Below are 25,784 nucleotides of genomic sequence, written 5' to 3'. Positions count from 1 at the left end.
CTCATTTCCCACCCCGGTTTTCAGTTTCACCTTATTTCTCCAAAATAGTTAAATGCCCTTTCCCATATCCATACATTTAAGAACTAAAAAATAAATTTTGCTGAAAACACAAATTCTGGAAATTTTACAGAATGCTGGAAAATGCAGAAATATAGAAATCAGCACATATAAACAGCCATTCAACACATTTAAACACAGTGATTTTTGGTCAAGGTGACCTTGGAAAAACACCCTACAACTCTTGGGGAAAGCCAGTTCGAGAGCTCCTTCTTATTTCTGGAAAATGTTTTTTACAATGAGAAATATTCAACAAAAAATCAGCAAGCAAATTTTACAACTTATCTCGTTTTCCGTGCCTCAGAACCAACTGAAAAAACTTGCAAACAAAAAAATCTGAACAGCAATAAATGACGTATGGCCTCCTCGATTTCCGTGCCAATTTTTAGCCTTAAATTCTACTGTACGGCCTGCCTAGAAAAACATGCAAGCTACCAGAAATTCTACTGTACGATTTCCTCGATTTCTGTTCCGAAAACTACTACACTGCCTCCCTAAAAATCTGTTGTACAACCTCCTTGAAAATCCTGCCAGCAAACTCAGATTTCTGCTCCTCGATTTCTGTGCAAACCGTTGTACGGCCTCCTTGAAAATCGTGCCCAAAAATCTGTCTTTCACTGTATGCTAACTCAGCTGTACAAACTTTCTGTAATACTGCCTTGGAATGTGTGCCAATCTGCTGCCTCCTTCTCCTCCCTCTCTAGAAATCTCCCTTGCTATCTTGCTCTCCTTCTCCCAATCTGCTCATGAAAGAATGAATGACCTTTTCCTCATTTTCCTCCTTTAATCTAACCCTAAGTGACTTTTGAGTGATCCCTAAATCCAATGGGTGAAATAGATTGAGATCTAAGGCTGAGATTAAATGCTCATTTAAATCTCACTTTCTATTTTTTAATTCACCCCACTTTAATAAAGACCCACTTAGTCATTTATTTCCAAAGTCATTTTTGCTTTCTAATTTTACATTGACTTTATTAAAGTCACTTTAAAATTATACTTTAGTAACTTTGTCACTTAAAGTCACTTTTAAATTAGATTTGACTTTATAAAAATTATAAAGTCACTTTAATTCTTTTGGACACTTTTCCCTAGGCCAAAGATCAAAGCCTTAGGGAACCACCTACGAAATTTCAACAAAATAAAAGTCATTTTAAATAATTATGTTGTAAAGTATTTTTTTTAATAACTCATCTTCTGTGGCACCATGTCTTTTTGTGCATTATTAATGTTGTGTGTTACACAATTAGAAAAAAATTTATTGTTTGATTGTCATACAAGTGGTGGGTGGAGAATGTTACACTAGAAGGTGGTTACATGTGTAGGTATTGTGTGTTTTAACTATCGATTTTGCAAACACCGACCTTGATCACTATCGATAACTGAACTGGAAAGGGATCATATGTGTCTGTTTCCTTTGGTATGCAAGGTATATCCTGGGAATTGACCTAACATGTCGAATTCACAATTATGTTGTTTTGAATGTAATAATCACTCCCTTTACGAAAAACTCCACTCTATTGCCACTAATCATTCCCTTTGTAAAGAACTCACCTATGTTACCACTCTAAAAGCTAGAGCTACAAAGGAGATGCAGAATAACGCAAAATTTGTTACATATGAAGATAATTTGTAGTATTCATTTGATCTCTGTTTTGTCATACTCTGCAAATTTATTGGCCCGGAATTGGGAATACTTTTCCTGAAAGAAGACATATTTTGTTGAATTTGGTATGTTCATGTTTATTTGAGATTTTGGATGTTTTATTAAAAACAGTCGGTTCTACAAAAATGGATTTAGTGGGTATTAATGGAGATAGCCATACTGTCGAGATTTCCTTTGAAGTAGACGTGACAAACTCTAATGTGACAACTCAAATTTTGTTGAAGAGGATTAGACTATGCCTCTTGGAAATACTTGAAAATAATCCCGACACATCATCCAGTCTTAGATAAATTGAATCCAATCTCAAAAAAGCGACCTCAAGTGCTAGGTAAAGTTAGAAGATTTCTAGATTTCATAGTACTTTTATCCTCTCACAATTGACGGGAGATTTTGTGCATCAAAATCATTCTTGTTAGGGAATTCCCAGGGTATCATTTGAAAAAAATTGAAGACAACAAAAGGTGGAGTAGAGGACTGCTCTTCTTAGTATTATGAATCAGTTAAATAAGATTACATTGGAAGCATCACTAATAAACGACTGGAGCGAAACTCGACTTAAACTAAACTAGCTGAAAGTGAACTAGTACACTTAGAAGACCGGTTTTTACACCTAATGGGTAGTTGGAATTAGATTCTCTAACACTCCTGCTTAATTCCAACCACATAAAAATTTAATTAAAATGGTTTCTCATTACGTCTCAATTAAGCTTACAATTTAAAAAATTAAATTCAACTACATTTACTATTCTTCTTCTCTTCTTCCAGATTCTGTAGCCTCTAAATTGTCTAAACTTGTTTTCTTTGTTGTATCCTCCAAACCCCAGTTTCTTCATTTGTTGGTGTAGGTCTTACATTCTTCTAGGTTGTCTAAGCATATCCTGGTCTTCTTGAAAAACAACTTGTATGCGGACTATTGCCACATATTATCTTTTGTAGTACGATTTTCGTCATCAATATGCTACAACATAAGACCATAATACAATTTAATCTCTTCAGGACTTGAATACTTAAAAATTCAATTAATTTCTTCATCATGCATGTTGTCTTCAACATTCATTTATGCATCTTCTATGCAAACCTCATCTCAACATGGTGTTGGAAACCATGCTTCAAGGAAATTTAACTATTCTTCAACACAATTATTTCTGCCTGCACATTGGAAATCAATAGTAACTTAGTTTAAAAACATCTATAGAACCACATTGGTTCTATTTGTTCTACTCTGTAATGATAGATTTCTCATGTTTCACTTATTTATATGCCTCTTCCTCTGTCTTTGTTTTCTCTTTGTGGGCTATCTCTGTCTCTGTCTCTTTCACTTTTGTACTTACTTGTGCTGCTACAAACTGGTTGTCCTCCACATGGTTTTCATATTCAAGTGGGATTATCTCACCAAATAGCATCATTTCAATACGATGTTTTTGTTACATCATGTGCAACCATTCATCATTAGCAAACAATTCTTCCTCAAATTTTACATCTGAAATATTAATTGTTGGATTCACCATAGCATTAACTGCTCCAATGACAACTTTACTATCATCAGCGGCCTCTGTTGTTGGATTCACCATAGCATTGATTGCTCCAATGACAACTTTACTGTCATCAGCAACCTTTGTTATTGGATTCACCAAAATTTCATCAACAAGCTCTGTTGATGGATGTACCAAATATTCATCCACTTGCAACTATGCATAGTGGGATTCAACAAACTTTTCATCTTGATGTAGATCTGCTGCTATAGATCCACCTTCATCTTCAACTTCAAGTACTCCCCCTTACACCAAAACTCCTCTGAAAGGTATCCTAGGCCTTCTTGGTTGTCTTGGCATCTAAAATTAAGGGACGAATGTTATCATCCACAGATTATTTTATGCATGTCAATGTAAAGACCTCTTTTTCCTCTTCACTTCTAGATCTAAAAATATCTCAAACATATCATGTTGTCTCTTTGACCTTCTTAGACTCTTGGCTTTTCCCACTGTTGGTTTGAGTTGGTTGATTTTGCTCTTAACAATGTTATGGATCACAGAAGTCTAAATTCCTTAAGTAAAAAGAAATGTAGACATCACATCTAATTGCAATAAAAATGTCGTTGCTACTTGGCTTCCACAAACATATGAGTCTACAAATTCTCTACAAAGACCTTGCTTCCAAAAAATATTTACTAAAGAAACACCTTAACAAAAATATCACAATTCCCAGAGCCGATTTTAACCTTGTTTTTAATAAACCACTTCTTCTTTTTGAATAAAACAACACCCTTTTTCTTTTTTTAATCAAGATATTTATTTAAAAATAAAAACTTGAAAGTTATTTTAAAATTTTGAGTGATTTTTTTAATGAGTGATTTATAATATTTTACGAATAGGTATTAACAAAAAAATATTCCTAGAAAAGATTTTTTTTTGGGGTTAATACTCCATTGCAAAATATTTTAAATCGCTCCTTTTAAAAAAATAACTCGAAACTTTAAAATATAATGGAGAAGGTTCTTTGGAGTATCACATAACTTTAAAAGACCATCCTAAAAAAACTTACGAATACCAAAAATAAACTCTTACGACTTATCATTATGGTGGCTCGTATTTGTCCTCTAACGCAGTTCCCTTCAAACTTGCATCGCGGGTCTTTAGAGTGCCCATATGGGTTAACAACGCGATGTACCTAAACAATAACAATTCTTTTTTAAATCGAGTTTCAGATGAACTTTCTTCAATTCGTTTCACTCTTGCCTTGATATACTGAAGAATAGTTGGTTTCTTCATTCTCATGCCATTTTTTCTTGTAGTAGACTTCTTCAAACTTATGTTGCTCTTTTAAAGAGTCTTATGTAGGTTTGTCTCTTTCTCCACTCTTCTCACTTTTGCTGTTTTCCTAAGGGAGTTCTTATGCAAATTAGCTTATTTTCTCTTTTTTTGCTCTCAAGGAGTCTCACACAGCCCAAGCTTTGATACCATGACAAAAATTGAAGATAACAAAATGATGGAGTAGAGGACTACTCTCTTAATATTACGAATCAGTTAAATAATATTACATTGGAAACATCACTAAATGACTGGAGTGAAACTCGACTTAAACTGAATTAACTGAAACTGAACTAGCACACTTGGAAGGATGGTTTTGACACATAATAGGTGGTTAGAATTAGATTCTACAACATCATTCTCCCTTTCTACCATTAATTTTGGATCTATGAATTCATTATATGTCAATGTATTTTTTAAACTACTTTTGAAAGTAACTAACCACTTCTGCTCTAAAACTATAAAACTTGTAGTAATTTCAGGAGTGGTTAGCAAACAAGGCTTGACCAAAGTCTCAAATTCCAGCTCGGTCTGCAAACCATGAAGACTTGGCACAATGCCTCAAAGCTAATCTTTGTTCTCCTAAGCATAACATGTACCATTATGTCCAAGCAGTCTCCATCCCTTGTTTTTTTATTTTCTTATTTGAAATTTAACAATTTTGAAACAATATTTTAGTTGTTCCAACAACCAACCAATTGCCTTTGCACTGGGGATTTCAAGGATGAGTACTTAATAAGGTATAGATTTTTGTTGTAACATATTAAGGCAGGTTTCACTGAATTCCATAAATTACAGCTTTTTGGCCTGAATTACATACTAGTGTCTTTAGTGATAGGGTTATGTTAAGTGTTTTATAGCAACATGACATAATAAATATGTAATTTCCTAATCACATCCGTTAGTTCTTTTGGTTTATTTTAAGAACATTTTTCTTGGACTTTAGTTGTCGATAGAGTATCCTGAATAGAAACCCATAAAATCTGTAAAACAGTCACTTGAAACTTCAAGAAAAGCAACAATAAACCATAGATTTTAATAAAATATACATTAAAGCAACAATACACCATAGATTTTAATATTACATTATCTTTAGCAAATTACTTGTCAAGAATCCACTAATAAGCTGCCTATATATAAGATGAAATTGAACTTTGTTTCCATAATATAGTATTTGATTTTAATGGTATTTTAACCATTTATGCTTTAAAACTTGCAGCAATTTCATGAGTGGTTGGAAAACAAGGCTCGGTCAGAACCTCAAAGTCAAACTTTGTCTATAAACCCTGAAGACATGACACAATTCCTCGAAGCCAAGCTTTCTTTTGCTGAGAAAAAGAGGTATGGTTATGCCCAAATAGCCTCCATCATGCGTTTTTCTATTCACTTATTTAAAATTTGTGAATTTTGAACAAATATTTTATATGTTCTAACAACCAACCAATTATCTTTGTAGTGGAGATTTCATACATGATTACTTAGTAGGGTACAAATTGTAGTTGTAGGATAATAAGGCAGGGTTTATTTAATTCCATAAATTAAAGATTTATCGCATAAATTAAATACTAGTTTCTTTAGTGATACGACTATTTTATGTGTTTTATAGCAACATAACATAAGAAATATATAACTTCCTAATTGCATCTATTATAGTTTTTTTGGCTTATTTTAAGAAAAAATTTCTTGGACTCCAGTTGTGGATAGAATATCCTAAATAGAAAACTATAAAATTTGTAAAACATCACCTACAACTTCAAGAAAAGAAATAAGAAACCATAGATATAACATTATCTTGACCAAATTACTTGTCAAGAATCCACCATGAAGTTGATTGTATATCAGATGAAATTTATCTTCATTGCCACAATATAGTCTTTGGTTTTAGGGGTGTCCATCTTTTGCAATAAAGTGAGGAAAATATCTCAAAAGGGAAAGCTACTTTTACAACCAAATATGTAAAATTATATGGGAATTTCTCACATTTATTTTGTGCATGCTTAAATAGTTGCTAGATGCTCCACAAGTGGTGTTGAAACTTAAGAGAAAGCACATTCAAGCTTGGTGATATTGTACCCATTGTGGAAGGTGTTTACCAAGATTTTCCCGCTTGGGTGGGAAAAGTCATTAGTAGGATTAGGAACATAGTTGTTGATGGAATTATTCTACCACAGACAATGCAATATGAGTGTGTGTTTGCTGAAACTCCTGCAGCAAAAAATGGCTCCCTTTCTATTGCAAATATGGGGGGAATGTATTCATGTAAAAATAAAGCAATGGCATTCTAAGACATATGCTTCTCAATATTCCAATACATATGTAAATGGTCATTCGCTGATACTATTAGATGGTAGTCACATTTATTGATTGTACCTATTGCAATACATTTTGGAGTGTATTAGCATTTAAGGGAGTGACATTAGTGAATGCCAATTCTTCAAGAATATTTATACACCTGCCAAAACTAATACTTGGCATATGACAATTATAAAAATAAAATTCTCTCATTGTACAAGGAGAAAAATATGGCAAGAGTTACCCCAATTTTGCTGAATAGCTAGAACCCCAAGCACACATAGGAAGGACTATGGCCAATATATCTATGGAGGAATTTTTCATAGCTATGTGAAACATATGGAAGTGTTTAATCCCATCTATGTTGATTACCAAAGTTGTACATGTGGAAGATATGCACATCATCCTCTTTAAAACTTCTACATATCCATTAATTTTGGGATGAAATATGGTTAATTTGGTCATCTTGATATCCATTAGAGATCATATGTTGGACCATAAAATATTGAGGAACTTATTATCACTAAAAGAAAGAATGGTCTAAGCTAGTAAAAAATTAACCAAAACACATTCAAATAAGTGTTTAGTAATGAATTTAACTATGATACTCTCCTTAGATTGTGCCAAAATGGGCATGTTAGAAAACAAATTAATAACAACAAACACACAATTATAATTATGCTTGGATCAGGGAAAAAATGATGTAGGAGCATCAACCCTAGGCATACCATTTTGTTTGAAGCCCAAATGGGTCGTGTAAAGTCTAAAAATAATTTTTGTTTCCCTCCATTATGGTATGTATAAATTAGGAATTTTGAGGATTTTTTGTGTTGAGCCACGCATTTTTATTCTAGAAAAATATGGATCATTTACTTATTATGATATTTGGATGAGTTGGTGTATCGACTAGTTGGGAATTTATAAATAATGACAAGTGCATAGATGAGTTGTGAGTTATTTTTAGGTTATTGGTATAGATGTCCCATATTATTTTTTGTATTAAGATATTTTCCCAGCCTATGGGAATCATAAAAAAAGGTATTGTATAGTTAGAGCTATAGAAGGCTCCCATGGATTAGAGGCTAAGAGAATAGGAACTCTTTCGAGAAAATTAAGAGAGACAGATATCTTGAGTAAGAGTTGAGAAGAGATCATATTCGAGCCATTGTAAATCCTCTGTAAGATAACGTTTGTTCTAAATAGAAGTCATGTGTTTTTCCACATTGTCTCATTTGCATGCTTGATTCCTCTATATGTAAGTCCCTATGATTTCAATAATTATGCTTTCAAATGAATATCGTATACATCAAAGTCTCTGTGTAGATTCCCTTCTCAATGAAGATTAAAAGTAAAAAGACTGTGTCCAAGTGAATCTTGGAAGAAGATTAGAGTGATATAGAAACAAAACATCTCGTGTACTAAAGAATTCAAGTGAAGCTGAAACGTTTTTGGTTAGAGAAGAAGGTGATTGAGTTGAAGGAAAGTAGAGAGTCATAGAGAAGTAAAATCTCATTGTTAGAGCAAGGAATGTATAAAGTTCCATTGAAGAAAGGAAAATTCAATAGAAGAAGAAACAACGAGGTTGTGGCAAGGTGAGGAATAAACGCAACAAACTAGGAGAGTAAGAGTAGAATTATTTTAGGACTTAAACTTTTATTTTATTCGATATATTTTGATTCCCTTTAAAGTTGGAAAGTCCTGTTTGTTGGCCCTGACCTTCTCTAGTCAGCCTGACTGTTAGTCGGTCATTTATTTCAATCAAACTGAGTACTAGTCGGGACCTGCTCTTAACCAACCAATAAGGAAGAGGTTCAAAAGAGACCACCTCAATGGCCTCGAATAATGTTAAGAACCGACAAGGTGGTATGCCTATATAAGTGGTTGTTATCAAAATAATTCCCCTAACCAACATTGAGTCAAACCAAAACCCAACCATGTTAGACTTTTCCCAAATCTTAACATGTGAGTGTCATATTTGTTGTAGGTGTTGGTTGCGCCCTTGAACAAAGGCCATTAGTTTTAAGGAGCGAGAGCACACCATTATTCCAAATATCAGTTGAGAGAATGAGAGACGATTTGGTAGCTAAAATGATAGTTCCCACATTAGATTGGGAAACATCAAATGAATTTAGCTCTTGGTGAGCCACTTTCATAAACGAAGAAGTCACCCTACTTTGTAATCCTTGCATGTTCAATTGGTGGGAATCCTTTGTCTTGGTTTCCGTAATCTAATCCAGTATATCATTTTCACTACAATCGGGATTCATTTTTGAAGGGGAAATATCTAGGCCACCTCCTAAGTGTCTAATAGAAGTGGAATGTATAGTTAAATAATCTCAACATTAAATTTTTGGTGCAAGCCAAGGATAAGAGAAATATTTAATTCAACAACATCTTCATCCACAATATTTGCGATTTTGTATGGCCCATATTGTAGTGGTTTGATATTTTTATGGGAGCTTGTAAGAAACTCTTTCTAGAGATGCGACCACACCTCATCACCAACATGAAACTTGTGTATAACTCGATGATCACCATATCATTTCTCGTACTCAACATTGGCCCTATAAAATTCATCATGAATATGTTGTCATAGGTGCTCCCATTCAATAAATTTGGTTTCTCTATCTACCTTAACCTAAAGATGGGATGAGTTTTCTGGTGAAGATGCATTCGGAAGAGTTACATCAATTGGGGCCAATATCTATAACCTCAAGAAAAATGGGAAAGGAATGTGACCAATAAGCTTTGGAGGGAATTTTCATAGCTATGTGAAACATATGGAAGGATTTCATCCCATGTACATTTATTACTAGAGTTTTACATGTTCAAGATATGAACATTCATGCTATCAAAAACTTCTATGAATCCATTTGTTTTGGGATAAAATATGGTCAGTTTGGTTATCTTGATCTTCATTAGAGATCATACGATGGACCATAAAATATTAAGGAACCTGTTATCCCTAACTAAAATAAGGGTATGAGGTAGAAAAAAAAAAGAAAAAAAAGACACAAAGAAGATTTTATTAGTGGCTTTTACTGTGGTACTCTTCTTGCATGGTGCGAAAGTTTCCATCTTAGCAAACCAATTAACAACAACAGCGACACCATGCTTGGAGGAGGGAAAGACTAACAGGTAATCCATGGAGACTAGCACTTAGGAATTGTTTGGGTTAAGTAAAGGAATGTACCACACTTACTTATTCATGGCTAGTTTAGAAATGGAATATGTAATGGTTGAATCGATGTATTAGCTAATATTATGCATGAAATATTTTGCTAATATAAGAATTTCTTAAGTACTATTAATGTCTTCTCCAAAACTACCCACTGAGCAGGGCACGACCTGGTGAAAATGGGGGTTTACAGTTCACGGACTCTTCAGATCTAGGGTTCGAAACTGGAAAAGAACAGGGTCAGAGTAGGAGAGCCATACAGAAGAGGACAGATCCTGACCCGACAGATGGTAAACGAGGGGTCCATAGGGACCCCATCTTACAAACATATAATGATGCACAAACAGACAGCACAAGAAGGTGTGCAAATAGCTGGGTATGAAAGGTCACAGAAAGAGGACGGGACCAGCAAGGGAAGGAAAATATATGAGGGCAAGGAGGAACACAATACTCAAAAGTTGAAAGGAAAGGAGGGCGGTGGTCAAACAGAAAACAGAGGCAGGGAGAAGGCAACGCAAGCACATCCCGCCCATGAAAAAAAACAAGAAAAGAAGCAGATAGACAAAGAAGAAGGGGTTCTGAATAGAGAGAACAAGGAACAAGGAGACAAAACAGAAACATTCAATGGCAAAACGACTCAAGGCCCATGTAAACCTAAGGCGGCAGAAACCCTAAGGGTGGTGATAACAGACCCAAAAATTCAAGCCTACCAAGATCACATGATCGAACATGCAGTGATCTGCAAGTTCATGGGACACTTGCCAATAGAAAGGGCGTTGTGCCAATGGATAAAGCAGCAATGGAAACCCAAAGGTGATGTTAGACTGCACTTAGGAGCCAAAGGTTTTTTCACTGTTGTTTTTTCAAATCTAGAGGATAAGGATATAATATTTGATGGCGGACCTTACTTCTTCGCTTCGGCGGGCCTATACATTAGGCCTTGGAAGCCCAATTTCGTGCCAGAAAAAGAAACCTTCAAGTAGGTGCCAGTCTGGATATGCCTCTTCTCCCTGCCAACAGACTATTGGGGATATGCAGCTCTAAAACAGATAGGTGACAAATTAGGAACCTTCATCAATGCTTCAGAAGCCACTCTGCAGAGAAGATACACCTCCTGTGCCCGAATCTGTGTGGAAATGGATGTGTCGGGGGCATTGCATGAGGGACTATGGCTGGAATATAGGGATGAGGACTATTTCCAAGCCATTGATTATGAGAAAATCCCATTCCGATGCAGAAAATGTCATGAGCATGGAAATTTAGTCAGAGAATGTCCATTAAATAAAACAATGGAAGACCTTAAGGTAGATAAGGCAGAAAAGAACAGGGAAACCTTCATTCGACCAAGAGCAAGACAAAGAGTAAACAGGAAATGCCCAACCAAAGCAAGCACATCACAAGGTAATACTAGTAATGCTTTCGAAGCTCTGGAAACTGAGACCGAATCATAGGACAATAATAAGGAACAAAACACCTCTGAAGCAAACAAAACTACAACAGAGCCTTAAACTAAAACAATGGAGAGAAATCCTCCAAGCATTATACTACAGAATCAAGAGGTAACAGAAGTGGTAGATGAAGACTCAGAAATGCTCACAAGTGACATCGGAAGTGATGAGATGGAGCTTAATGACATACTAGAGCAAGAAGGAGTTAATCTACCAGACATGGTGGAAAACTAGAAAAAGAAGGGAATGGAACACATATCGGAAGAGGAAGTTAGGAGAATTAATGATATACTAATAGCACGACAGAGAGTAGAAATTGATATGCAAAGCAAGAACCTGGGCGTAGCCAAAGGAATGGGACTCTGAACAAAAGGTCTACTTCAAACCTCCACCAGCTCCAAACAAAGGAAAAAGAGAGGGCGCAGATCCAATAATGAGGCACTGCAGGAACTGGGACAAATGCTCTTAAACTCTGGTAAGATGAAAGCTCTAGAAGCTTTTTCTCTAAACTACTAATTATTGTTTTAAAATGAAAGTCATCTCTTGGAATGCTATAGGGCTTAATAACCAAATAAAACATCGACTTTTAAAGAAGAAGGTCCAAAAGGAAAAACCAGACATTATATTTGTGCAAGAAACCAAATGTGCAAGTAGTATTATTCATAATGTAAGCAAAAAATTAGGCAAACATATGGAATACCTGGAAACCGCCAGCCATGGATGGGAGGGAGGTTTAATCACCCTGTGGGATCCACAAGTAATCAAAATCCTCTCCTCTGAAGCAACCAGATCTTTCATAGCTATAGAAGCTCAGGTGGTAGGAAATTCGGAAACCTATTTGTGTACCAATGTCTATGGGCCTCAGAAGTTAGAAGAGAAATTTATTTTTCTGAGAACTCTGCTGAATCTGAAGCTAAGATATCCCAGAGCGAAGGCAGTCATAGGAGGGGATTTCAATATGATAACTACCCTAATGGAAAAGAAAGGAGGGACAAGGAAACTCAACAAAGATTCTGAAGCCTTCTTAGATTTCATCAATACAGCTAAACTAGTGGATGTCCACCCCAAGAGTGGGGCTTTCACTTGGAATAACAAAAGGGGAGGTGAAAGACAAATTGCTTCTCAACTTGACAGATTTCTAATCTCCGAAAGTATTCTGTTGGAGGGAGTTATAGTAGAATCAGATATACTCCCTAGTGGAGGGTCAGACCATTGGCCCATTTCTCTGATTGCTGCTATCCAGGGCACTCCTAGAAACAAGCCATTTAGATTTGAGAAATTTTGGCTCACCCATCTGGACTTCATTCAACTTATTGAAAAATGGTGGCATGAACCGGTGGACATCAGAGGTACCAAAATGTACAGATTACAAGGCAAACTGAGATACATCAAAAACAAGATCAAAATATGGAACAAAATAGTCTTTGGGAACATATTCAAAGAAAAAGCCAAATTAGAGGAGCAATTAGAGCAGATACACAAAGGCTGGATCACTGGAGACATTAACCCAGAAACAGTAAACAAAGAAAAAATGCTGATGCAGCAATGGCAGCTTCGTTGCCAACAAGAGGAGACCCTTTGGAAACAAAAGTCCCGGATTCAGTGGCTCAAGGAAGGGGAACAGAATACAAAATTCTTCCACAGATCAGTAATGGACCACAGGGGAGCCAATAAAATCCTCAGTCTCAAAAATGAATAGGGATCCATTCTACAGACACATCAAGAAGTTTCAACCCTGCTTACTACACATTTCAATAGCATAGCTCAAGAGCTAGAGGTTGATAGGACAGAAGCTATTGATGAACTCATCAAATCCATTCCCAAGACAATCACTAATGAGAAAAACCTAGCACTAACTCGAGAAATTTCTTTGGAAGAGGTGGAAGAAGCGGTGAAGGATATGCCAAATGATAAAGCGCTTGGGCTTGATGGTTTTACCATCAACTTCTACAAGGCTTGCTGGGACATTGTTAAAACAGAGGTCTGGGAAGTGGTGGAAGACTCTCGACATTCTGCCTCAATCCTCAAGTCCCTAAATTCTACTTTCCTTGCCCTGATTCCAAAAGAAGAGGAGGCCAACACCCCGGAAAAATTTCGGCCTATCGCTTTGTGCAATGTTATATATAAAATTATCTCTAAAGTCATTGCTAATAGAATGAAACCTATTCTTCCGGGCCTCATCTCTGAAGAGCAATCGGGATATGTTGAGAGGAGACAAATTCTAGACAATATTTTACTAGCTCAAGAAATGATTCACACGCTTCACTCCAGGAAAATTGCAGGTATGATGATGAAACTTGACTTATCAAAGGCTTATGATAAAGTCAACTGGAATTACCTGGAAGCAATTTTAAAAGCTTTCATTTTTTCCAATCAATGTTATGCCTAGCTTTCAATATACCTATGTGCAGCCTAGCTTGAAATACATTATGCCTAACTTGAAATATGCTATGGATAGTGTGGATTTTATCTCTGATCAAATCTACTAAATTTTATATTCTGGTAAACAGTGCCCCTGTCATTCAATTCTCCCCCTCACGAGGGCTCAGGCAAGGAGACCCATTATCACCTTTCCTTTTTGTTATCCTGATGGAAGGTTTAAGCAGACTCATACGCAGCGCTAAAGAGGAAGGAAGTATCAAAGGATTGCAGCCCCTGCCTTCCATTCCAGTGACTACTCACCAACAATTTGTTGATGATACGATGTTACATGGTACTCCCACAGTCAAAGAAGCCTTGGGCTATAAAAGGATCCTCAATCTTTTGAGAAAAGCTTCAGGTATGGAAGTTAATCTATCTAAATCCACCATCTTCTTTTTCAATACGCATTTAGCAGTGCAAAAAAATCTCTCTACCATTCTAGGCTTCTGGAGAAGCAGCCTGCCCTCTAGGTACCTAGGAGCTCCTCTAACGGATAAACCCTGGCAAAAAACTCATTGGGAGAAGATCCTAGCTAGCCTGGAGAAAATATGCCATCATTGGACCCACAGGGCCCTCAGTTTTGCTGGTAGGCTAGTCTTAACCAAAGCACTCCTGCAAGCTATTCCTCAATATATGCTCTCCATAATTCCTGCTCCAAAGGAGTCCTTCAGCAAATGAGGTGATCGAGAGAACTTTCTTATGGTCAGGAAATGCAGAGAAGAAAAAGTGGGCACTAGTGGCATGGAATAAAATGTGTAAGCCCAAACAACTGGGAGGGTTAAACCTACTAGACCCCTCCACCATCAATAGTGCCTGTGGGGCTAAGCTGTGGTGGAAATGGCTGAAGGAACCCAATCTTCCTTGGGCTAGACATTGGAAGGAAAAATACACTCTAATGCATAGTATTCAGAACCTGATCAGAATGCAAGAGAATCCAGAAGGCTCACCGATCTGGAACCTAGCAAGGAAAAATCGATACATTATACAAGAGAATAGCTTCTGGGAAATTCGCAATGGAAAAACTGCCTTTTTTGGGGAGGATGCCTGGCAACAACTCCCCAAGTTAGAAAGGCCTGAGTTTGCAGGTCTTCAAAGAAATTATAAGGAGCTTGGGAGAACAACGGTGAATCACTATTGGACTCCTAATAATAGGGACCTGGAGTGGAGAACTTGGGCAGTCAATGAAACAGAGAACATGACCGAAGCAAACAATGGCATTAGGGACTTGCAAACACTATTAAACAAAAGAAGAATTAGAATGGCAGAAGACAACGACCAACTAAGATGGGGAAAGCAAGGAGGGGGCAATTTCACACTCAAAGAAGCCAAAAACTGTATCGAAGATTCGGAGCAAGAAGAAAAGGAGAAGTGGAGAAACAAGGTCTGGGATTCTCAGTTCTGGATGAAAATTAAAACCTTCCTCTGGCTCCTAATGCACAGGAAAAATATCACTTGGGAGAATCTCCGAAAGAAAGGGTTCTGTGGCCCATCTAGATGCCCCATGTGCGAAAAGGAAGAAGAAACAATGAATCATCTATTCAACACATGTGAGTTGGCAAACCTCTTGTGGAATTAGGCGGAAACCACTTTGCAGCAAACAGACAGAATAAGAGATTCCATTCAAGAAACCATCGAAAATTGGCAAGGCAATTTCTCCAGTAATCAATTGGTCAACATCATTTGGAAAACCATGCCAGGGTTTATTACATGGTCAATCTGGAAAGAAAGGAATAGGAGAGTATTCTTGAACGAAACCAGAAATATAAATCACTCTATAGAAATTATCATACAAAATATCAGGCAATTGGTTCTTGTCAAAGGCAGACCAGAAAAGGATAATAAAGCATCAAATGGGGACTTACAAATATTGAAAGCTTTCAACATGGATAAAGGAACCTTCGCGGCTATCGTGAATCGCCAACAGGAGATAAACACCACTTTAAGCATCTGGAAACGACCACCTTCAGGCTTCCTCAAGCTAAATTTCGATGGTGCTTCGCGGGGTAATCCAGGTCTGGCTGGCATCGGAGGCATTCTCAGGAACAACGAAGGAGAAATTCAGTACATCTATAGCAGAGCCTTAGGGGAAGGAACCAATAATGAGATGGAGTTCGCAGCGATGGAACAGGGTCTGAGAATTCTTAGGAAATTACAGGCGGGCGCGGTAGTGGTAGAAGGGGACTCCCAGCTCGCAATTACAGCAGCCAGAAGGATGTATGCGGGAGCTAAAGCAAGCAAAGTTACACAGCATTGGTGACTGGCCAAAGTAATATAGAGTATAGCCGAACATCTTGGGCATTTGAAAGGTTTAATCTTTCAAGCTGTTCGCCGCAAAGCCAATACAGTTGTGGACCATCCAGGAAATTATGGTATAGAGAACCCCACCAGCATCTTGGACAGCTGTTGGCAGGACGTCACCTGCCCGGAAGTAAGAAACAAGTGTACCCTGCTCTCAAGGCAGGATATGGTAAATGAAAGATAAGGACAAAGGGATGACGCACTATACAGGTATTGAGATATGATTACGATCAATCGTACTGCGAGGAGAATTAAGGGTCGGCAGAAGAATTAAGGACAGGCAGGAAATGGGAATTCAATGCACAAGAAGGCGGGAGTCAATCCCATCAACTCCATGAGCGAAAAGTATGAGTGCCGCTGACGCCCATATAGAAGTATGGACACTTGGCACGCTTCAGAGAAGTTCAAGAGAGGCAAACTTAAGAGCAAAAATCCGAGACATCATCGAAAGTATGAACCACGAAGCAAGGATAATTATGAAGGGATTTGCGGTCAACAGGTGACAAGATGGAATGCAGCAAGTGACTCACCCGCTCTCCCCTCTATATCTTCAGTCCCCAGTAACGGCAGTGCCACTGTGTATTCGGTTAGTCGGCAGAAACTCTTTCCTCGGCCCTTAGAATACGGTGTTGTTTGGTGCTTGAGTTTGAGATAATGGCGGGTGAGGGCAGCAGAAATGCATCTGCCAATCGAGATCTTAAGCAGGCTCGGGAAGCCTATGAAACAAGGACCTCTCAAAGGGAAAAACGCAAGATTGAGGAGCTGGAGGCCATCGTGACTGAGGAAGAGGAGAACTTGGAGGCGCATGATTTGGAGAAGGATATGGAATGGGTACAGGACCCTGGCACATCTACAACGCGAGCCACCCAATATGTCTGCACGCAAGCGGAAATGTGGAGGATGAAAATGATGCTGGCAAAAGCCATAAGCATGCAAGGTGACTATATCAGCCAGGCTCGACAGGCTCAACATGCAATTGTTGTAACTTCTGCGGAGCATGCGGCGATCTTGGAAGGCCTGGACTTCAAAATTAGCGGCCTGGAGCAGCAATTCGACAGCATTTCCAAGAAACTAACAGTCTTGATCAGTCTTCTGCGTCACTCCATATGTCAGGAAGCCAGGAGTGCTGGGGAAAGGGCGGAGGGGAACACGGGCAACAGTCAGAGCACACTTTCAGCGCCACCTCAGGCGGGCAGAGCCAAGGCTCCGACTGGTCAGGAATCCTCCAAGAATTATGTGGTTCTCGAGATGTAACAGGTCTTTGCTGCAAGCACTGGATGAGTTCCTAAGGCATGGGTCTGTATATGCAATCGTTGACCTTGGAATTCATCCGTTTTGTCAGTTTTTTCTGTTTTTTTCTCTAGCTGTCCAAGGCTCTATGTGGGTCTCAGTTTGGTCACTGTTGTTTTTTTGTCAACCCCTGATTGTCTCTATCGCCCTGCGTGGTGTGCCCTGGGGTTCTGTAGGAGTTCATTTTGGTCATGACGAGGTGTATGCGGATTAGGAAAGCAGTCTTTTGTCTACACGAGCAGACCTTTTGTAAATATGTATTATTGTCTTAATATAAAATGTTGATTTACATAAAAAAAATGTCTTCTCCATACCGATGTGCCTAATCACTCATCCATAATGTTCCTTCCAAATTTTATTTCCACGTTCACTTGAAAGAACACATTGTTATCCCATGTAGCAAAAACTTTCATATTATAGGTGGAAATATAAAACTCGCTTTCCTACAGTCATCATTTATTTTGCAATAGTGAAGTTAGAGTCATTTTTAAAATATTTATATGGTCAAATTTTGAACATTTTGTATCTAATATTGATCCACAATGTGCATTTTGATAATTTATGATGGATTCCTAATCAAGACTCATCATCAGGACAATATGTCAAGAGAGGTATGGAAGTTAGAGTTGTTGTCCAATTGTGTCTATCTAGATGTCTCATGCCAATAAGAGTTAAGAATTGTGGGAAATTCTACAACTAAAGGGATGACTAAGGTAGTATACAACATGATTGGTGTGACTCTCCTTTTACTTCAGGGTCAACTACATTTTTTATAGGTGTGTAAACCATTTATGATGTCTATCATTATATTAATATCTACATGATTTTTAGTTAGATATGATTAATTTTGACGATTATTTCCTTCCCCGTAATATAATTCATAATATTTTAACATGTATGCATAATGTAACACATGTCTTTGTCATAGGTGGGGAATTTCTAGACAATATTACAATGTTTCACTATGATGCATCACTATATGTCTTCGTTATGTGAGGACTATGTTGACAACATAGTTATAGCCATTTGGAAAAATCTAAAATGGTTATTAAATGTCTAGAAGGATGTTGTTTTAGATCCTTAAATGCATGATGTTATGACCCTCACTAAGAAAACTTTGATTTATTTCCACCCTTGGTCACTTGACTTATCAGCCAAGTGATATAAGAGAACACTAACACAATCCTTTTTTAAAATTTAGCAAGAACCTATATGTTGCAAAAATTTGTCAAATCTTTTAGGGCTAGCTAATGACAAATGACTTGGATATTTGTTGAGGTCAGATGCATTCTATGATCATTTGTGTTGTATCCAAAATACTTAATTCAATACATTCCAAATAAGAGTTCCATAAGTTAGCATACAACTTATGTTTTCGTAAGTTGTTAAGATTTTTTTAAATATGTTAGAAATGCTCTTCCAAGAATTTTTTGATGACGAGGATGTGATCGGAATATAAAAATGTAAAATATTTTATGAATGAAACTTATAAAATATCATTTATTATTCTTATGAAAAATGCTAAAGCAATACTCAAGCCAAAGGGCATGGTCGAGCACCCAAAAAAACATTATTTAGCTATGAAGGTTGTCTTCCACTCATTAGTTTAGTCAATTCGAACCTAATGGTAGCATGAAATCAAATAAATCCTACCAAATAATTTTACACCCTTAAGTTGATCAATAAGATAATTAATCTAAGGGACGATCCAAGAGGATCTTGTCAGATCAGTTGCACAAGTTCAGTTTCATCGTCAGCATTCAATGTCTGGTATCTCCAGTTTCAACACTAATGTTTATGGTTGAGGTTTTTGATGATGTCAATGGTTGATGTGGGGTTTTATGGTGTTTAGTACCTGGCTTTCGACATGTATTCATCAGCGGTTCTGCCAACGTATGTTTGTCAATTTTGGTCCATGGTTATCATCATGTGGGTTGTATGTCACCTTGTGACAACTTGTTGTAAAAGGGTGTAAAATTTTAAAGACTAAAACCTAAACATAAATTTATAAACCTACGTAAAAAACTATGGGGGACAAAGAAACCTAATTCAAACCTAAACCTATTAAACTAAAACCCAATGCAAACTACACCATCAATTAAAATGCATTAACCTAAGTCTAAACACTTTTGGACCATTACAAAATACAATGCAAACCCATTGTAATAAACATTACAAAACAAATGTATTAAAACCTAAGTCTCAGGCCATTACAAACCTTTTAAAACAATACAAAATATATAACAGGTCCCTAACCGCGTGGTTTAGACCACATCGAACCCACAGGCGTGTGAACACAAGGTGGTAGATCACATAGTCAGAAGGTGGTCTCCGTCGTTAGGGTTAACTATTTATGAAACCATTGGGGAGATGTGTTGTCACATGGCATGTCGCAGACTATAATCTGAGACCACCGGGATGATGACTGCGGAGGTGGCAGCCTGCGGTTAGACTGCGGAAGTCACATTCTAGCCATCCACTTCTTTTCTCGATTAGAAAACGGCTAAAGGTTTTCATGTTATTATAAGGATGCAGGTGGGTTTTTTCAGAACTTTGATATTTTAATATACCTAAGTTGCCAAATTTCATGAAGTGACATAAAAACCTTTCAACAAACCCTAAACCAACCCTAAATTCAACTCATCTACTCCAAAAATTAGCCTAAGGAGGTTAGAGTGTATTTGTATGGTTATAAAGCTAGAGTTTGGTTCATTGAAGAGGAGGGTGGTTTTGAAGTTTTATGTGCAGATTCTCGAGGATATATAATGTTTTCTTTAGTGTCACAAGTGCATCGAGAGTCAGAATTGCAAACTGTGATAGGTGCTGGAAATCTATCTCGGAGAGATTGCTCGTGACAGTGACCAGAAGTGTCTGTGTGCACAATCAGTCTGGTTAATTCTCTGTGTAATCGACCCCCTCAGATTCAATCATAATAAAGCGGTCGCCCATCACGAAAGGGGACATAGAGACATAGTCCTTCAGGGATGAACTCTGTAATCAATCTTGTTGTCTGGTATTGCTGTGTTTTTGCTACTTTTCACTTCTGATTAGAATCTTGCTTATCTTTCTCATCTGTCGTAAAGTCTTTCTTCTCAAGCAATTATCATGGTTTAAGCACTTTAAGTTAACATTTAGTTCACTGTTGGCATTAATAAATTCCACTTCAGTTTAACATATGATCATTACAGATCATATAATTTGGTATCATAGCGGGTTGCGTTTGTAGAATTTGTGATTGAATGTTAACCAAATGAAAGATGCAACGTGGAGAAGGAATCATCGAGGAGATTGATCCAAAGATTGGAAAGCGACGAGTTGCTCATAAGCCAACTATTATAGGATCTGATGCAGGTGAAACCCCTGAAACTAAGATGAGCGAATAACAGTTTCAGCAAACATTCTTGATTATGCAGCAGATGTTGGGAGAACTCTACGAATATAAGAAGGCGAGAGATGCAAATTCTTCTTCAAATACATCGAAGAAGGACAAAGGTAAAGGAAAGGTTGATAAACCTCCTTCACCTCCATCATCTCCATCATCATCTTCTTCTGCTTCTTCTTCCAGTGCAAAATCTGAAATAGAAGAGAAACCTAAGAAAACATATATTTTGAAACTTGATGTAAAATTTGAGTTACCTATTTATGATGGCGAAATGAATCCTAAAATGTTAGATAACTAGATTAAGCAGTTAGAAGTGTATTGTCGTATTCAGAACATTTCTGACGATAAAACGAAAATTCAGTTAGCTACACTTAGAGTGAAGGGAACAACTTTAATCTGGTGGGAAATTAAAACTCAGATAGATGTAAAGTGGAAAGGTAAAGTCATTTCTTCATGGTCTAATTTTTTAAAATCTCTTAGGAAACAATTCTATCGTTTAGGACACATGCAACATGTTGTTATTGATTGGTAGCATTTGAGGCAACGTAAAGGGCAGAGTGTTCAGGATTTTACTCAGGAGTTCAGAAAGAAATCATTAGTGCTTGGTATTTCATTAGATACATGTGAAACTTTATTAGAATACATCAACAGTTTACATTCATATTTGCAGCATATATTATTGATGTTTAATCCTGATGATTTTGATGAAGTGTGTGTTCAAGCCATACATATTGAATCAGGTGGCAGACCATTCAATTTTTCACCACAATCATCCAAAGAGTTGGAAATCAAGGATTCCAATGACAGTAAAGCGAAGCACAACTTGAAGAGAAAGAAATCAGCGACAGCTCAGAAGGAAATACCTACTTGTTCTCATTGCCAGAATCGGTCATGATGAATCTAGGTGGTGGAAAATTCATCCCAAAAATAAGCCCAAAAAGTTCCTTAAAGGGAAGGATGAAAAGAAAGCAATTGCAGCAATCCAGCAAGATCTAGGTTTCGATTCAGGTGATGAAAGGAGGATAACTGCCATAGTTTCGACCGGTAAAACTTCTGACACTTGCTCAAGTTCGAATACTATTGCATATTCATCAAACATAAATCCTTCAAATGAGGATAAAATAGTTGAATTATTTAACATAAGGATAACTTCTAATCACGCAAAGATAGATACAATGTTTCAAAGTGGATCACAGGGAAATTTAATATCTGAATATTTAGTTAAGAACTTGCGTTTTGAGACACATAATCATCCAAGACCTTACACATTAGGATGGCTAAATAAATCAACATAGATAAAAGTCAAAAAACAATGTCGATTAAGACTTTCCATTACATCTAATTACATTGATGGAGTGGAATTAGATGTGGTTCTAGTAGATATATGTGTATTTGTCTTAGGAAGTCCTTACCTTTATGATTGTGATGCAGTATTTTATAGAAGAGAGCATTAATATCACCTTAAGAAAGATGGGTTTGAATTTATTGTCAGGGCACATCAAAGTAAAAATCACTTGAATTTAATTGTTGCTAATCAGATGAAGTGATTAATAAGTTCAAATAAGAGATTTGTAATCATGTGTGTAAAGGAACAACATAAGAATCGTCGTGATATTGTTCAAGTTATGAGTCTCATCTTAAAGATAGTTTGATCAAAGAGGTAGAAACTTTTCCAGCTCTATTTTAAGAAACCAAACATCTTACTCATAAGCATGGAATACAACATGAGTTACAGTTGATGCCTAAAGCTCCTCTCCCTAATGTCAAAATGAATCAATTCTGTCCAAGTTTGGAATTTATCAGTTATCGAGATGTAGGTCAGTGTTGGGGAAAGTCAATTTTAAATTTCTCTTGTATTGTGTCACCATTCCATGTTTCAAATAGTTTGGAATCCTATTTTCAAGTGGAGAGGAAGCCTATTTATTTTCATATCAAAGCCTTTTCTAAAGCAGTGCCAAAGTATCCAATACATCTAAGGGAAACTTATGCATCAGGGGAAAGTGCTAATCAATGGAAACATCATTTAATGGATGAAGAAATAGTGATTCAAATAAATCATCCGACATTTCAATATTTTCAAAATCAAAATAAGTTGCAGCAGTTTTCACCTTACAGTTTGATGAGTTTATTGCAAGAAGTTCACATAGTAATGAGGAATCAAGAAAGTATATCAAGTCAAATAGTTTGTATGATTTCAAGAATATCTTTGATTGTCTCTGTCATTCCGTAATATAGATTGTTAATACATGTCAATAGTATTGAACAATATCTTGTAGAGACTGTTTTCAAAGATGTGCATGAATCACTAATTCATGGAAATTCATGGAAAGAAGTTAATTTCCATGTTCATAATAGGTTCTTTAACCATATTCGGAAGTTGTGTATACTGCAGATGGATGGTACAGTTCACAGATTCAATATGTGCCATGATCAACATCATCAGGGTCATCACTTTCAGTTGATTGATCAAATATATTGGTACATCATCAAGGCAAGGTGGAGAGTGAGGGAGCTCTACCCTAATTTACTATCTGTTTAAGTCAAACTTTTGTGGTCCAAAAGCTTTCAAGTGGGAGGATTGATCCAGGATGATCTTGTCAGATCAGTTGCACAGGTTCAATTTCGTCGTCAGCATTCAGTTTCTGGTGTCTACAACTTTGACAGAGATGTTTATGGTTCATGTTGTCTGATGATGTCAATGGTTGATGTGGGTTTTTATGGTGTTTAGTACCTGTTTCTAGACATGTGTTCCTCGTCAGTTCCGCAAGGGTGTGTTTATCAATTTCGGTCCATGGTTATCATCATGTGGGTTGTATGTCGCCTTGTGACAACTTGTTGTAAAAGGGTGTAAAAGTTTAAAGACTAAATGCTAAACTTAAATGTATAAACCTACCTAAAAAATTGTGGTGGACAAACAAACCTAATTCAAACGTAAACCCAATAAACTAAAACCTAATGCAAACTACACCATCGATTAAACTGCATTAACCTATGTCTACACACTTTCAAACCATTAAAAAATACATTGCAAACCCATTGTAATAAACATTACAAAACAAATGTATTAAAACCTAAGTCTCAGGCCATTAAAAACCTTTTAAAACAATACAAAATATATAACAGGTCCCTGACCGTGTGGTTTAGACCGTGTTAGAACCACGGGTGTGTGAACACAAGGTGGAAAACCGCACAGTCAGAAGGGTGTCTCTGCCATTAGGTTTAACTATTGTTGAAACCGCTGGGGAGATGTGTTGTCACATGGCACGTCACAAATGGTAATCCAAGACTACCAGGATGATGACTGTGGAGGTGGCAGCCTGTTGCTAGACCGCGATAGTCACATTCTTTCCATCCACTTCTCCACCTGGTTAGCAAATGGTTTTCAAGTTATTATAAGGTTGCATGTGGGTTTTTGTTCGGAAATTTGATATTTGAACACATCTAATGTGCCAAATGTCATGAAGTGACATAAAAACCTTTCAACAAACCCTAAACCAACTTGAAATTCAGCTCATTCACTCCTAAACTTAGCCTGAGGAGGATAGAGTGTATTTGTAGGGTTATAAAGCCAGAGTTTGGTTCATTGAAGAGGAGGGTGGTTTTGAAGTTTTATGTGTAGATTCTCGAGGATATAGACTATTTTTGTTTTTAGTGTAACAGGAGCATCGGGAGTCGGAATTAGGAATCGTGATAGGCATTGGAAAGATATCTCAGAGAGATTTATTGTGACAATGACCATAAGTTCATGCATGCACAATCAATTTTGTTAATTTTCTTTGTAATCGACCCCCTCAGATTCAATCCTAATAAAGCGGTCGCCCATCTTGAAAGTTGACCTGGAGACGTAGTCCATTAGGTATGAACTCTATAATCAATCTTGTTGTCTGTCATCGCTATGTTTTTTCTTCTTTTCACTTATGTTTTACATCTTTCTTATGTTTCTCATCTGTATAAAGCCTTTCTTCTCAAGTAGTTCTCACTATTTAAGAACTTTAAGTTAACATTCAATTCACTGTTGGCATTAATAAATTCTACTTCAGTTTAACATATGATCATTCCAGATGATATAATTTGGTTTCAGAGTGGGTTGCATTTGTATAATTTGTTAATGAATGTTAACCAGATCAAAGTCGCAGCGTGGAGAAGGAATCCTCGAGGATATTGATCCTGAGATTGGAAGGAAACGAGTCGCTCATAATCTGACCATTATAGGATTTGATGTAGGTGAAACCCCTGAAACTAAGATGAGTGAGGAACAATTTCAGCAAGCATTCTTGAGTATGAAGCATATGTTGGGAGAACTCTATAAAGATAATAAGGTGAGAGATGCAACTTCTTCTTCAAGGACATCGAATAAGGACAAAGGTAAAGGCAAGGCTGATAATCCTCCTTCACCTCCATCATTTCCATCTTCTTCTTCTTCTTCTTCTTCCAGTGTAGAATCTGAAACATAAAAGAAACCTAAGAAAACATCTCTTTTGAAACTTGATGTAAAATTTGAGCTACCTATTTATGATGGCGAAATTAATCCTCAAAAGTTAGATAACTGGATTAAGCAGTTAGAAGTGTATTTTTGTATTCAGAACATTTCTGGCGATAAAATAAAAATTTAGTTAGCTGCACTTAGAATGGGGGAAATATCTTTAATATGGTGGGAACGTAAAATTCAGATAGATGTAAAGGGGAAAGGTAAAGTCATCACTTCATGATCTAAGTTTTTAAAAGCTCTTAGGAAACAATTCTATCCTTTAGGATACATGCAACAAGTTGTTATTGATTGGAAGCATTTTATGCAAGGTAAAGGGCAAAGTGTTCAGGAGTTTACTCAGGAGTTCAGAAACAAATAATTGGAGCTTGGTATTTCATTAGATACACGTGAAACTTTATTAAAATATATCGGCAATTTACATTCATATTTGCAGCATAAATTATTGATTTTTAATCCTGA

At 36.8% G+C, this 25,784-nt stretch overlaps 1 protein-coding gene across 1 annotated transcript; it reads left to right on the top strand.

Annotated features, from left to right (window-relative positions):
- The first annotated feature begins 12,418 nt into the window (after nt 1-12,418).
- LOC149226355 (uncharacterized) lies at nt 12,419-13,144 on the top strand. Its single transcript, XM_089380183.1, has one exon. It carries the CDS (start codon nt 12,419-12,421, stop codon nt 13,142-13,144), a length of 726 nt encoding a protein of 241 aa, XP_089236309.1.
- Nucleotides 13,145-25,784: the final 12,640 nt, after the last annotated feature.

The sequence above is a fragment of the Pinus tabuliformis genome, chromosome J, assembly GCF_031772625.1.
Source record: "Pinus tabuliformis cultivar Carrire ecotype Pingquan chromosome J, CPIR1, whole genome shotgun sequence".
Classification (NCBI taxonomy): domain Eukaryota; kingdom Viridiplantae; phylum Streptophyta; class Pinopsida; order Pinales; family Pinaceae; genus Pinus; species Pinus tabuliformis.
Note: the sequence above shows the minus strand (reverse complement) of the source record. Positions and strands in the feature narration are given on the sequence as shown.

Excerpts from the sequence above, each read along its gene's own strand:
- LOC149226355 (XM_089380183.1), top strand. The coding sequence starts at position 12,419 with ATGGAAAAGAAAGGAGGGACAAGGAAACTCAACAAAGATTCTGAAGCC.